The sequence below is a fragment of the Mustela erminea genome, chromosome X (genome assembly GCF_009829155.1).
Source record: "Mustela erminea isolate mMusErm1 chromosome X, mMusErm1.Pri, whole genome shotgun sequence".
NCBI classification, from domain to species: Eukaryota; Metazoa; Chordata; class Mammalia; order Carnivora; family Mustelidae; genus Mustela; species Mustela erminea.
The window spans coordinates 111,902,453-111,917,225 of record NC_045635.1 but is presented as its reverse complement, the minus strand read 5'-3'; the positions used below and the strand labels follow the sequence as shown (position 1 = coordinate 111,917,225).

The window sequence follows — 14,773 nt, the reverse complement described above, 5'->3', positions numbered from 1 at the left end:
AGGACTGCAAGAGGCCTTGGAACTTCCTGCCAAGGCCCAGGCCTGGCCTCAGCAGAACAGGGCTCCCGGGACACACACAGGAAAAATTCCCTCTTCTTAGCAGGGAGGCTCTGCACCCCAGGAAGTGTCCTCAGAGACTTGTGGGGTCCCCGGCTCCCCTCAAAGACATTTCCTTCCACTTCCAGGAGCCCTGATATAGGAAGAGAGATTCATTTCTTTTTCTTACAGCATGAGGTGGGTGGAGGAAAAGCTTGTAAATGCGAATATCTTCCAGCAAGCTCTTGTGTGGATTCATTACTGGATCTCCAAGAAACTGGGCTTTCCGACACCACCCTGACCCTCCCGGTGCTCTGCAGCTACCAATTCGCTTCTTTCCCGGAGAAGTCAGAGTGCTGTGTATGTATGTTCCTTTTCATGACCTGAAAGAGTGAACCCCGATTTTCCCCTGTACTGGTTGCCTTTCCTCCCTGCATTTCTACCCGAAGCACTGGCCCAGGTTCCAATCCCAGAAACTCCAAGTAGTTGTTGGGGGCAAGAACGTGTGACCCACCTATTCCAGAACTGTTTTCCCAGGGGCCCCCCAGAATGCCATTATTTAAGAGTGTGAGGGCAGGGGGTTCATTATATGGCACCGGGAGGAGAGCCACCTACTGGCCCAAAGAGGCTGACTGCTGTGGGTAGCCCAGAAGAAAAGGTGGGGACAGCCAGCAAGCTGAGCTGGGGGCCACCCCCAGGGTTTCTCCCTCCTCTAGCTCACACCGCTACCCATGCAGAGGGGGGAGGGAGCAGGCAGGTCCTACAAGCCTGCGGGCAAGGGGAGTTGGGGAGCTCTTACGGAAGCCAAGATGTCTACCTTCTAAGCTGCTGTGCCTGACTCTTTTTACACAAGTTCATCAGTTAGGATGTCCCCCTGGAGCCCTGGGACAGGTGGAATGCCCGAAATGAAGGATTCTCCCAAACCTTTCCTGCCTGGAGCCAGCCAAAGGTCCCCCACTGTCCCCGGTAGGTTTGGGGGCACACGGAAGTCCAGCGGAAACTGGAGAAGCACGGAGCGAGCTAAGGGCAGGGGGCACAGCTGTGAGGTTGCCTGAGAAGGACCCCTTCCTTAAGTGGCCTGTGACTGACACAGTGGGCACATCCGAGCTCAGGGCAGCAGGTAAACACCGTGGGCAAAATGGCCCAAGGATCATCCTCCCAGTGCCCCAGATGGTGAGAAAGGAGGAGTGAGTCTTATTTTACAGAAGGGGACCCTGAGGCTCAGGAGGGGCTAATAATTATCTGAGGGCTGCCCAGCACAGATATGATAGATTTTCAGACCAATACTTGCTGCTTCACTGCACCAGACGGACCAAATGTTCTGAGGGAGATCCTGGGAGATCCTGTCCCTGAGGGACTTGCCCCCAGCCCCCTACTTGTCTCACTCTCCTCCCTTCCCTCAGCCCCGACAGCCAGCGCTGCTCTGGAACATTGCTGTCCCCCTCCCCATGTTCCCTTGGCAGACAGCAAGCCCCACCTGATCTATCAGATAGGAACAGTCTGCGCGCGTTTGGGGACCTTGTCCTGAAGGGACAGCCCCTCTTTCCTTGTTCATTCTTCCACCTGTGGTTCCTGCAGCCAAAAAGAGCCTTTTAACCTCGGGGCTTGAGGATGGTCTGTACCTACTTATTAGAGGAGATGGTGTCCGTGTCAGGGAATGGGTTGGATGGTGCCTGATCTGGGTCCAAACTTAGGGGCTCTGCTGTGTGACCTGGGGCAAACGTCTTTCCCTCTCTGGGCCTCGGTTTCCTCATTTACCCTATCATCTTGGATTCGATGGCTCCACTCTGATGTAGTATTTAGTCATGGATCTCTCCTTCACTAAACCGTATTGGAGTGAAGCCTTCCTATAGGCACGGGGCTGGATGCCAGGGATTCAGCCAGAAGAGAGGAGTAAGGGTGAGTCTCTGCTCTGAAAAAGCTCAGATTCCCATTCTGTAACGTTTTTTTTTTTTTTTTTTTTCTCATGCTTTTCCTTCATGCTGACTTACCTTTTCAGAAAATGCCCCCGCTTCCGCTGGAGAATGGAAATTGGCAAAGAGAGAGGGAAAAGGTCCAATTTGCGCCTTTGCTATTTTAGGGGAGGTTGAAATTACCAGCCAAAGTGGAGTGATGCGCTCACTGGAGTGACCTCCGTTCCCCAAGACAGGAGAAAACCTAGGTCCTCTGCTTGTGAAGTGGCTCGAGCTCTTAGGCGTGAGGCATTATTACATAAATTCAAGCTCGCTGCCGATCCTTAGTACCCTGAGTTGCCTGAAGGGGGGAATGGCACTGCCTGCGTGTGCAGCCCGGGCGCTCGGGCCGCCGCTGCAACCGGAGCGAGGAGCGCCCGCCCGCACCACCTGTCCCCGCCGGCATTCCAGAGTAGAGGCCGAATTGGCAGCGAGCCGGCCCGGATCAGTCGCCGCCTCAGTCCGCGCGGGCCCTCCTAGGGGTGTGTCTCGCGGCTTCAACTCCCAGCCGTTCCTGGACGAGCCCCTAAAGGCGTCTTCCTCCCTGGCGGGAGCCGCGCGCACCCCTCTCTTCGCGCTGCTGCCCCGAGGCCGCCGCAGGCGGATGCACGACCTCAGGAGACGCTGGGACCTGGGCTCCCTCTGCCGGGCCCTGCTCACTCGGGGCCTGGCCGCCCTGGGCCACTCGCTGAAGCACGTGCTCGGTGCGATCTTCTCCAAGATTTTCGGCCCCCTAGCCAGGTACGTTTTAGGCGAAAGCGGGACTCGCGCTCCCGGGCCGGGGCGCGCAGGAGCCGTGCGGGAAGGGAAGGCAGCCGCGAGGGGAAGGGAAGGGCGCAAAGTTCCCGCTGGCCGGCGGCGGCCAGGCTCGGGGGCTCCGGAGGGGCGCGGCGCGCCTTCGGCCACACTGCGGCTCCCTCCCCGCTGTTCCGCGGGCAACGGCAGCGCAGCGTCTCCGCTCGCTAGTCGGGCTGCCGGCGGACTCGTCCGCCCCGGGGGAGCTCCGAACGCCCGGCTCGGAGCTCGCTCGAGGCGGCCTCCAAGGTGGGCAACCCGGCGCGGGCAAGAGCGGGGCTTCGGGGCGCACGGGGAGGGAGCCTGCTAGTCGGGCAGGCGGGGAGGCGGCGGCGTGCGCGCCCAGGGGACTGGGCACTAGCGCCGGCGAGAGTCCGGTGGGCGAAGCGGGATGGGGCTGGGAACCACGGAGAGTGGAGCGGGACGCGCGGGGGCTCGGACCGGCGGTGTGAGTTGGGGAGTGGGGCGACCGGGCCAGGCGGCGTCCCGTGGGGACTAGACCCCTGCGACGCGGCTCCGGCTAGCTCCGGCGCGGGGAGAGGGCAGGCGGCCGGCGGGAAGGAGTCAGGGGGGAGGGGGGTGTGCGGCAGGAGCCACAGCGCTGAGCCTGCCGGGAAGGAAGGAAGCGGGGAAGGGCGCCGCCGCTGCCGCCGCCGCCGCCGCCGCGGTGGAGTACTCGGTGTGGAGGGGAGGGGGAAAGGGGGCGCAACGGCGGCGCCGGGGGGAGGGGGCGGTGCGGGCGCACGGCGAGCGCGGGCTGAGCTGCGGGCTTGACGTAACGATCTTGGGTTTCCCCCAGCGTCGGGAACATGGATGAGAAATCCAACAAGCTGCTGCTGGCTTTGGTGATGCTCTTCCTATTTGCCGTGATCGTCCTCCAGTACGTGTGCCCCGGCACAGAATGCCAGCTCCTCCGCCTGCAGGCATTCAGCTCCCCGATGCCGGACCCGTACCGCTCGGAGGATGAGAGCTCCGCCAGGTTCGTGCCCCGTTACAATTTCAGCCGCGGCGACCTCCTGCGCAAGGTAGACTTCGACATCAAGGGCGATGACCTGATCGTGTTCCTGCACATTCAGAAGACCGGAGGCACCACTTTCGGCCGCCACCTGGTGCGCAATATCCAGCTGGAGCAGCCTTGCGAGTGCCGCGTGGGTCAGAAGAAATGCACTTGCCACCGGCCGGGTAAGCGGGAGACCTGGCTCTTCTCCAGGTTCTCCACGGGCTGGAGCTGCGGGCTGCACGCCGACTGGACCGAGCTCACCAGCTGCGTGCCCGCCGTGGTGGACGGCAAGCGCGACGCCAGACTGCGACCGTCCAGGTGAGTGCGCCGCGCCCGTAGCCGAGCTGGGCCCTGGAGCGCGGGAGCGGACCTGGGCCCGGGCGGGCGGAGGGCGGGGAGGCGCGGCTGGTCGCTGGCGGCGCCCCAGTGCGCACCTCGGGGGTGGGGGGGCCCTGCGGGTGCGCCGGCACTGGACGGGCGCCAGACTCCTTGGCGCGCACGCTCACGGCGCCGTGGCAGCCGCAGGAAGCCTGTCCGCTGCGGCCCGGGACGGCTAGTCTGCCGGCTGGTTGGCCTGCTTGGTGGCTGGGAGAGCGTGCGGGGCGTGGGGGGAGTGGCTGCGAGGCCCCGATCGAGCGCCCCCCGCCACGGCCGCCGCCGGGACAGGGTACCGCACGCGGACTCCGCACTGGAGCGCCGGAAAGAACCGGTCTCTGTGTGTGAAGTCCCAGAGTCCCTCCTGTCTTCTCTCTTTTTTTCTCTGCACCCCGGTTCCAAAGCCTCCTTTCTGCCCTTTCTTCCTTTTCCCGCTCCCGCATTCTCCTGCTTTTCTCTCTTTCTCTTGCTCCAGTTACCTGTCGGTCCCGGGCGGCTCGCTCTTGCCTTCTCCCTCTCTTCTCCCTTTGCTTCTCGCTCTCTTTTACCCTTCCGGATTTTTCTCTCTTTGCTTGACTTTTGCCACTCTCCTCCTTCCTGTCCTCTGCCTCCGCTCTCCCTGGGCGAGTGGGTGTCCCTCTGCGGCTGTTTGGGGACACCCAGAGAGAGCTGATGGGACCCAGCTTAAAGCTCCTCACTACCGGCTGCACTCTTTGCGAGTGCGCGGGGGTGGGGGGGCACCGTGCGTACAGAAGGGCGGGCTGGGACGGTGCCCTGACCCTGTGTGTGGTTCGCTCTTGAGAAACCTCCAGATGTACAAACCCTGAGACGCAGCGTGGGGGCCCGGCAGCCCCCGCGCCGAGGACCCGGGGCTGATGCGGAAAATGGTGATTTATGAAGAGGCTGTAGTCAGTTGCTTTTGAAGGTAGAGCGTTTTCCTTCATGCAGCCGCAATGCCCGGTTGCTGGAGGTCATGGAGTGCCATAAAAGGGGGAAGGGGAGAAGGGCCTGATGGGCTGAAGGTGGAGTTGCTCCGGCCCGGGGCTCCCAATATGCCACTGTCCCTGAAACAAATCAGGGCTGGGGCAGGGAGTCCAGGGAATGGACTGGATGAGTCTGATTGCCCTGGAGCCTCTGGAAGTGTCTTTAGGCAGGCAAGGACAGGGCTGTGCTCTCTGCCTCTCTATCAGGTGACCACAGGGGCCCTCCAGGCCGCTGTTGACAGCAGCTGCCTACCTGGACAGGCTTCTAACTCTTACCCCTCATTGCTAGCAGCTCCTCCCTGTGCCTTGGACAAGGAGGTGCCTTGCAAGGAGGACAGGGATTCCTGGAATACAAAAGCCTTTGCAGTTTCTTCCTTCTAGAGGGAGGCAAATGGAGCCCTCTGACTCTCTCGGTCACCCACGTTCCCATTCCTTTTCCTCAGTTTACGATGGCCTTTCTTGAATGCTGGGAATCTGGCAGAATCTGTTGAATATTCACTGCCTTTACAGCCCTAAGGGATTTTTTTTTCTCCTCATCCTAAAAGAACCTTGGCTCCAGGAAGGGTCGCCTCAGTCCATTGTGAGAATTGTGTAAGTCATTGTCACCATAAGATACTGGGGTTTAAAAAGATCCCAAACAAGTTGGCAGCATTGAAAATAACCTCCATTTGCCGTTGGGGCTTGTAGGTGTTGAGTTCCACAGGACATGTGTACCTTTGAAAATCCTTCTGGACATGTAGGTCTGGGTGTGACGCAGTCTCTAGACACACCTTATAAATGGGGTCCCGATTATGTATTTGGTGGCCCCTATCCTCTGGCAGATTCCCTCAGAAATTTTCCATAAGATAACCAGGACCCTCAAGGGGACAGTTCACCCTCTTGGATGGTCCCAACTCGAAGCAACGTGATCTTACATGAAATGAGATTTTACTTGGTCGAAAAAGGGTGATACTACAGTGCCATCTAGTCTAATCAAGGAAGAAGCACTTTTTAGAGTCGGAGTTACTGGATCTTACACCATTTACACAAATGACATAAAATTTGCTAGAGAAACACATTGTCACCCTAAAGGCATCTTTTTATTTCATTAAGTTCCACCCAACCTCCAGAAACCTTCATCTTGAAGAATAGTGGCAGCTTGAGGGTTCCAGAATTTTCCAGGGCGTTGATACTTTTCCACCTCCAGGACAAGTTCAGTGAGTCCTGATAATATAGAAGAGGGAAGGTATGCGTGAAGTGTGTGTGAGTTAGAATGTGCGTGTGTGTGAGTGTGTGTGGTGAAAATTGAGACACGGGGGCAGCAGGGCCGCATGGGGGTGAGGAGCCCACCCCGGGAGATGAGAGTTAGCCATGTGGGGTTCCTGTGTGGAGCGGCCTTCCGGGCCAGCTGGTGGTCTCTGTGCTCCACTGAACCGAGGGGAACAGAGGGCTCTGCCTCTTTGGCCTGAAAGTCCTGACACCTGGGCCTCGGCGCCAGGCTGTCCATGAACCAGCTGTGTGACCTTGGACCAGAGCCTGTCCAGGCCTTGAATACATGGAGCGTGCGTTCCAGTGTCTGATGAGCTTTCACATCCCTTTATCTCTGGTATTTCGCCATAAACTTGCAATATCTTTGGGGAGAGGGCGGAGTGGGCAAAAGTATCCCCACTTATCAGATGAGAGTGAAGGCCAAAGAAGCCGCCAGCCTTTCTCAAGGTCGTCGAGCTCTGGAGGGGCCCTGCAGGAATCTTGCTCCAGTTCTTTCTGGTCCGTTCACTGCGCCTTGGTGCAGGGGGTCCTGGCCCCAAGCATAGAGAGGCCATTCATGTTAGTAACGCTCACAGAGGGAGCCCTGGGTACACGCGGACTGATCGATAGTGGTACCATCCACACCGTCCCGGGTTTCAGTAACGCTACCCATATGGGTTTGGACGCGGGATCAGACCGGGGTTGCCACACCCCTGGGGAGAAGGGATTTCCAGCTCCCTGAGGCTCTCTGCTCCCCGGGGCGGCGGTGGCGGGGGGCGGGGGCATGGGGTCTTGTGGCTGGGGTGGCAGAAGGGCCTCTGGCTGCCATGTTGGAAATCCCCATGAAGCCCCACAGGATGGGAGCAGGCTTGGGGGCCTGGTGTATAAGCCACAGTAGGAGAGCCCCGTGGCAACAAGGGCCACATTCTGACTCACAGCCATCTAGGCCATCGTGGCTGCAAGCCAAGACCCTGAATCCTGCTTCCAGTGCTCCTTTGGCCATGCTTGCCTGCCTCTGCTGATGGCCGCCAGCTCGGGTGATACGTAACTGCTGAATAGAAATGACTGTGAGCGCGTTGCCTGGTGAGGACAAAGACAGAGAATGCTGGGCTGGCAAAAGGTTCAAGTTGTTTATTGAGAGTATTTCTTAAAAAAAAAAAAAAGAAAAAGAAACTAGAAATTGCATTTCATGCATCTGTCTTCCAATATGTTGTTTGGGGTCAGAGAAGGGTCCTGCTCATTCTAGAACTTCTAAGACCATTTTTTGAAAATGTATCAAAACATTCTTGCTTACCAGCTGTTAAAACTCCCGAATTCTGCAGGCTTTTCTCAGGCCAAATTCCCTCTGTTTGTAGCCAACTCTGGAGCACCACTCTGTCTGTGGGAGGAATTCTGAATTGGGCACAGAGAACGTGCACGGGCCTCATTTTTCTTTGCCAGGTACCGTGCCGGCTGGCACACACAGGTGGCACGGGCCGGGTTCCGTGGCTCTACAGGTCAGAGGCTCTGGGCACGATATTCCTGTTGCATCCTAGACTTTCCGTGTCTCTGAATTTTCCAGCAGCCATACGGAAGAGTAATTAATTGTCATCTGAAATCCAGTAGGCTATCACTGACAGGAAAGGACTAAAAGGCTGTTCAATGGAGAAAAGCTTCTTTCTCTTCCCCTTCCTTTTTAAAAGGGGGCTATTTTGAATGCGCTCCACCTTCGCAGGAAAGCCCACGGTGCCTCTGCCCACTCACAGCTCAGGTGCCCACGCTTCCCTTCCTTCCCAGCTGGGCTTCGGCGATGAGGCGGGCTGACAGGCCCGGCTGTGGGCCACCGGGCTCTCACAGGGGTGGCTTCTCAGCCCCACCTGCGTTTCTTCAGCTGCCTTTGAGAGAAGCTGCTCTACTCTCCCACCTGTTTCTCAGAAGACGGGGAGACACTCGCTGTCACATCTGTGGAACTTGAGCAGGATTCGTTAGCATGGCCACGTGGATGGCAGACATGTTGGAATCCTGACAGAATGCTCAGTTCTCAGGTGGCCGCCTGGGTGGCTCAGTGGGTTAAGTGTCTGCCTTTGGCTCAGGTTATGATCTCAGAGTCCTTCTCCCTCTGTCCCCTCACCCCCGTGCTCTCTCCCTGTGCCCCTATGCTCTCTCACTCTCTCAAATAAATAAATAAAATTAATTTAAAAAAAAAAACCTCTCGGTTCTCTGGGTTGTGTAAAAGGCTCCTCAGAATTAGCACTTCTCAATAGTAATTTTAGAGCCGTGGTGTTATGCGGCAAGAAGAATGTCAGCTTGTCTTTTATAGATATTTGTCGTCAAGTTCGGTGGTATGAAGTGACATCGAAGATTAGTCACCTTTTCCGTCGTTATTCATTAAACAAAATTTTGTGAGACTGCCCATTATCTTCCAGGGAAGGTGCGTCATTCTTTCTCTCCAAGAGCTTAGCACAGAACAAAGTAATTTGGTATTTTAGACATTTAACAAAGGAGATGTCTTTTGTTTGGAAAGGATCTGAATATCAAGGATGTCGTTAGAATGTCACACCTTTGCAGGAATATAGTGAAACAGAGAGAAAAGTCCATCTGTTTATGTGGAAGTTCATGTCTAATCGGCAAACTCTGAAGAATCGTGAGCTCTGCACAGTGCTAGCAGTTAGGGGTGATTAGAGCCTATACAAAGCCGGAAAAGGCAGGGTCACCATCTTCATCCTCAAGTCTGTGAAGTTTAGAGGGCAAAGTGCAGAACTGTGGGTCAGAGTGGGGATGAGGCTTGTGATTTGGGCCAGGTCCATCCCCCTCTGTAGAATAGGAGATTTAACCAGGAAGCCATCTCAGGCCTATTCCTTCCTAAGGAATGAGGAACAGGACAGGAAAAGGAGAGATGTATTCAGGAAGACATCTGGGAATAGGTGGTTTGTATTTAGAAGAGAAGAGGCATTGTGGGCAGGCATGGCGTTCTTCTGGCATCGTGCAGTTCAGTGGCCTCACCTAGACAGGACTGGCCAGAACTGAGAAGGTCATGGTTGGGAGGTAGGTGGGGAGAGGCCTCATGGTCAAGGTCCTGGGATGGCAATGAGGTTGAACCCCGGTGGGTCGGAGAAGCACTTGGATGAAAGGCATGTAAGAAATACAAAAGGAATTGAGGGCTGGAGTCCAGCTGAACGCGCCTCCCTGACTTCTAGGCTGGAGTGGAGGTGGTACCAGTGATCAGATCAGAGTGGTCCAGAAGGGGATCTAGTTTGGGCGGGGTGGGCACTATGCTCAAGAGTTGTGACTGGTCTGTGTTGCCTGGATGTGTCGTGGCCAGGGATCCTGGGAAGGGAAATCCATCTGGGGCTGATTAGGATTTAGTTGTGTAAGTGGGAGTCTGTTGAACTCAGTTACTCTGCTTTCACAATCGGCATTATTATTTAAATGATAGCCAAGGAGAAGGATGTTTGAAGAGAGGAAAAGATAGACAGTTATGACTGCATAAAAACGAGAACTGTTCATCTGTCAAAAAGTAGCCAAAATGAAACGGCAAATTGTCAAATTGATGACAATAGGCACAACAAATAAAACAGACAAAAAAGTGACATCTTTTCTGTATAAGGGACTCCTACAAATTGATTAGAAAAGCAAAGGATAGGAAAAGACAAGTTATAACAGGGGACCCACAACTAGTTTACAGACGTGGAGTAACTGTGTAGTCCACTGGGAGTGAAGTTATGCAACTTTAAGTCATTAAGTGTGGGAAAACCTTTTGCCTCTCTAATTAGCCCTGATTTAAAAACAAACAAACAACAACAACAAAAAAAACCTCAACATATATCACCACCACCATCAATTCCATAATTCTCATACATTGTTAGTGGCCTTGTAAATTTGAACAATTCTTCTGGAAATAAATTAGGTAACATAAATGGAGATCATTAAAAATATTTCTTTCTTTGACCCATAATTTCTTTTCCAGGATGTTACTGAAAATCATAGTCATATACATGTTTTTCATTCACTCACTTATTCATTTTTTTCACTTTTTAATTCAACAAATATTTACTGAGTGTCCGCTATCACTGGGCTATGTGCTGGGGGCCCTGTTGTGTGTTCCTGCCCTCATATAGTGCAGAAGATAGAAATGAAGCCAACATTTAGCGACTTAAAATTGTGAGAAATGCCATTGCAGGGGGCGGGGAGTACAGGGTGATATAAAGGTACACTGGGAGGCTGGCTGGAGTTCTTTGTAAGTGCATGAAATTGGAAAAATCTGGACATCCACATGGAGAAGAATCTCAGTACATCCACTTGAAGGATTATTAGAAAATCATTTAAATATATTTTCAGAGGGTATGGAAAATTGTTAGCGATTTAAAGCTAAGGGGAAAAGAGACAGTTATAGACCCAGTATAACTATAGCTATGTTAGAGAGAGGGATTGGGGAGAGGCAGACACACACACACACACACACACACACACACACACACACAATCTTCCCAGCCTTCCAAATCTAAGCGTAAAGTACAAGGAATGAGGGGCGCCTGGGTGGCTCAGTGGGTTAAAACCTCTGCCTTCGGCTCAGGTCATGATCCCAGGGTCCTGGGATCGAGCCCTGCATCGGGCTCTCTGCTCAGCGGGGAGCCTGCTTCCTCCTCTCTCTCTGCCTGCCTGTCTGCCTACTTGTGACCGCTATCTGTCAAATAAATAAATGAAATCTTATTAAAAAAAATACAAGGAATGAAAGAAAAATACCAGGATATTAGTAAATCAATTCGTGATTTATTCTTATTCTTTTTTAAAAAGATTTTATTCGTTTGTTTGACAGAGAGAGAGAGAGAGAGAGAGCACATGAGCGAGCACACAAGCAGGGAGAGCAGCAGGCAGGCAGAGGGAGAGGGGGAAGCAGGCTCCCCGATGAGCAAGGAGCCTGTTGAGGGACTCGATCTCAGGACCCTAGGATTATGACCTGAGCCGAAGGCAGACATTTAACCAACTGAGCCACCCAGGCACCCCGACTGAGTCTTATTCGGCTTCTCTGAAGGTTTTGCATTTCGTTTATGAGTATGCACTACTTTTATAATCAAAGTGAACATTAACAGTTTTTAAAATGATGTTTTATCATGGCTGTGATAAATTATACTCATGTCAACTTTTTGGTTCCTGAAGACCATGGCTGACTATCTCATTAGCTTCTTGATATCTGGGGAGTTCTTTTTCTTTTTAAATTTATTTATTTATTTGAGAGACAGAGAGAGCACTGGGAGAGGAGAGAGGGAAAGAGGCAGAGAGGGAAGGGTAGGACAAGCAGACTCTCTGCTGAGCAGGGAGCCAGCTGTGGGGCTCCATCCCAGGACCCAGAGATCATGACCTGAGCCCAAGGCAGACGCATAACTCACAGAGCTACCCATGCGCCCGGTATCTGGGGGAGTTCTTAAATAAACTCTCAGACTGAAAGGCAGAGATGACACGTCAGGAATCGGCTGTTGGTTTTTTTGATGAGTGACTGTTCTCCTATGCCAAAGAAACCATGGAATGCTTATACTCGTACATTATGGAGAGGTTTGAGTCTATCGCTATTGTTTCTTCTCTGTTTAAAAGTTCAGTGGAGGGGCGCCTGGGTGGCTCAGTGTGTTAAGCCGCTGCCTTCGGCTCAGGTCATGATCCCAGGGTCCTGGGATCGAGTCCCGCGTCGGGCTCTCTGCTCAGCGGGGAGCCTGCTTTCTCCCCTCTCTCTCTGCCTGCCTCTCTGTCTGCTTGTGATCTCTGTCTGTCAAATAAATAAATAAAATCTTTAAAAAAAGAAAAAGTTCAGTGGAACAGGAAATTAATAATGGCAGGCAGTTGGAAATAATAAGACTTGCTCGGCTCGGCCAGAAACCCCCAAGACAGCCTGGACTTTGAGCGGACACCAGAGCTAATGGTCTGGCTAGAAGAGTCAAGACTTACGGCCATTTCTAAACAGCCACAACTGAGAGCTTAGGTCAGTTGGTGCTCGTGTTGCCCTCATTCTGGAAAGAAAGGGAGTGCACTCAGCTGGGGCAGCCTCCTCCCAGAGCAGTTTTCCTTCATGACAGCATCGCTCCCCATTAACTACGAATTACACAATGCTTATAAATTAATTCATAGAGTTATGAATTAAATTTATAAATTATGCATTAAGTTGCTTAGAACACTTCATTCCTCAACTGCTCTGGGTATCTGAGGGGCTACTAGATACAGTGAGGTGAATAATCTGATTCTTGAAACTCTGTTGAAACTTCTATTCTTGGTACTCGTTATTTTGACTGTGTAAGGAACGTGCTTCACCGTGGAAAAGCTAATATCGGCATTCCATGACAAATAAGATCTCTAGTCAATGAGTTCAGGGGAAAGAAAAAAGTATGGGTGGGAATGTTCTCTTTTCCCTTAGAGCATAATGATGAATCCAACTAATGGTTTATAGCTTCTAATACAATACCATTGTAAGCTTACAGAAATATTTGTCTAACTTTAGTGAAATATTTATTGGCAAAAGAGCTGTTCTAGTTTTACTTGGTATTGGACTTCACAGATTATTCTGTTGGTCTTATTGCATCCCATTTGTTATTTCTGCCATTTTGCCTCTAAGAACAGTGTTGAAGACTTTGACATATTTCAGAGCATTACACTAAATAAATCTGTCTTGCACATTCCACTGTGCTTTTTCTGGAATATTATAAATATTCAAATATAGGCACACTTGCAAATTCAAAATAAAATTCAATACATGCAAATTCTGCATAAACTCCATATTTATAACTTAGCAATAGTTATGAACTTGTTATCCTATGATATAAATGTATCAAATAGCAGCTCATGGGAATTACCAATAAATATATTTTTCTGATTAAACTGTGGATTCTTTTTTAGTCACAATTTCAGCTTCAATTCTGGGATATATTATAAGAGAATAATTTGCACTTCATTTGCTCTGAATTGTCAAGAATCATGTTCTTCCCCAATGTAAATGTCTGCAAAAAGGACTTCTTATTCAGTTTGATTGCTTTTTATATTTTACTAGCAGAGATACCCTAGTGAGCCTAAGAGAATTGGTCTGTTTCTTGTGAAGAGTTTAGTTCTGATGAATCACTTCCATGCACTTTTCTGAAGGAATACAGAGCAACTGAAATGTGTAATGCATTGATTTACATCAAATGGATTAGACCTGTGTGCACCATTCCTTGCATTAATTGACTTTCTCCCATAACTGTACTAATAAAGACAAGTCTTCAGTATAGTACCAGCTCCAGTTCACTGATGGAAATCATTGAACTTGTGCTAACTTCCCACAGGAGAATGACTGCAAGCAAAGAGTATTTAGAAATTGACTAGGGTGAACAGGTTACAGCCAGGAAACTCAGAGATACTTTAAAAAGGTCCTTTGATCCTGGCAGCCAGCTTCTCTGTTGTTACAATAAATAGAACTTGACTAAACTCACCAGTTGAACGACACAGATTATCACAGTGGAGGAGAATACAAAATTGACCTCTGTGCTGTGTATAAGAGACAAAGGTAAAACATAAGAATACAGGTAGGACTGGAATGGATATACTATGCAAATACTAACCAGAAAGAAGCTGAAGTAGTTAAACAGATATCAGACAAATAGACTGAAGCAAAACTTTTACTGGGGTCAACAGGATCACTGAATAATGGCAAAAAGTTCCACTTTTCAGATAGTTCTAAGCTCATATGCACCTAATACCATTGTTTTAAAATATATAAAGCAAAAACTGATGGGGCTATAAGGAGACATTGTAAAATCTGCTAACCTCTTTCAGAAATTGACAGATGAAACAAACACAAAAATGGGTAAGCATACAGAAGATTTGGTTAACAAGCTCAGTGCAGTGGACCTGCATCCAATTAGAAGAATGTACTTTCTTCTCAAGCACATATGGAACGCTTGTAAAAATAGACCATATACTAAGCTGTAAAGTTAGTCTGGAAAAACTTCAGTGAGTAAATATCTTACAGACCGTATTATCTGCCCAGGCAGTGCTTAGTCACTGTATGTTGTAACCAGTCAGGCAGGAACAAGGGATCAGACTCTATCTGAGTGCATGAGAAGCAACATTAGTAGTCTGATATATGTGGAAGTATTGCCAGTCCTTCACCAACCACATCAGGTTTCCTAATTCACATGCAAGAGTGTAGAACTCCAATACTTTGGCCAAGAGAAGTGCTGGAAAGTGATGGTTTGACTCAGGTAGTTTGGCCTGACTTACCCCAAAGACCTGTTAAGGTTTTGGGGTACTTATTAAGCCAGGCCCTATGCCAGGGGCAGAGCATGAATTTTTCTCATTTAATCCTCAAAACAATCCTGTAAGGTAGATGTTTTAAAAACCCATTTAAAGATGAAAATAACAGAATTGGACCCAAAACTACCCAGCTAGCCAATATTGGAGCTGGCAGC

General features: G+C 51.1%; 1 protein-coding gene across 6 annotated transcripts in view; it reads left to right on the top strand.

The window, feature by feature from the left end:
* Positions 1-2,233: 2,233 nt before the first annotated feature.
* Positions 2,234-14,773, top strand: part of HS6ST2 (heparan sulfate 6-O-sulfotransferase 2) — a 280,230-nt gene continuing 267,690 nt past the window's right edge. For 4 of the 6 annotated variants that reach the window (XM_032330791.1, XM_032330790.1, XM_032330788.1 and 1 more), the window contains exons 1-2: positions 2,234-2,729; positions 3,583-4,101. In XM_032330791.1, the coding sequence (XP_032186682.1) occupies positions 2,302-2,729; positions 3,583-4,101 (947 nt within the window). In that variant the 5' untranslated portion in view covers positions 2,234-2,301. Of the gene's footprint in view, positions 2,730-2,827; positions 3,033-3,389; positions 3,463-3,582; positions 4,102-14,773 lie in introns of those variants that run through there. The other 2 variants (XM_032330793.1, XM_032330792.1) reach the window with 2 other exon arrangements.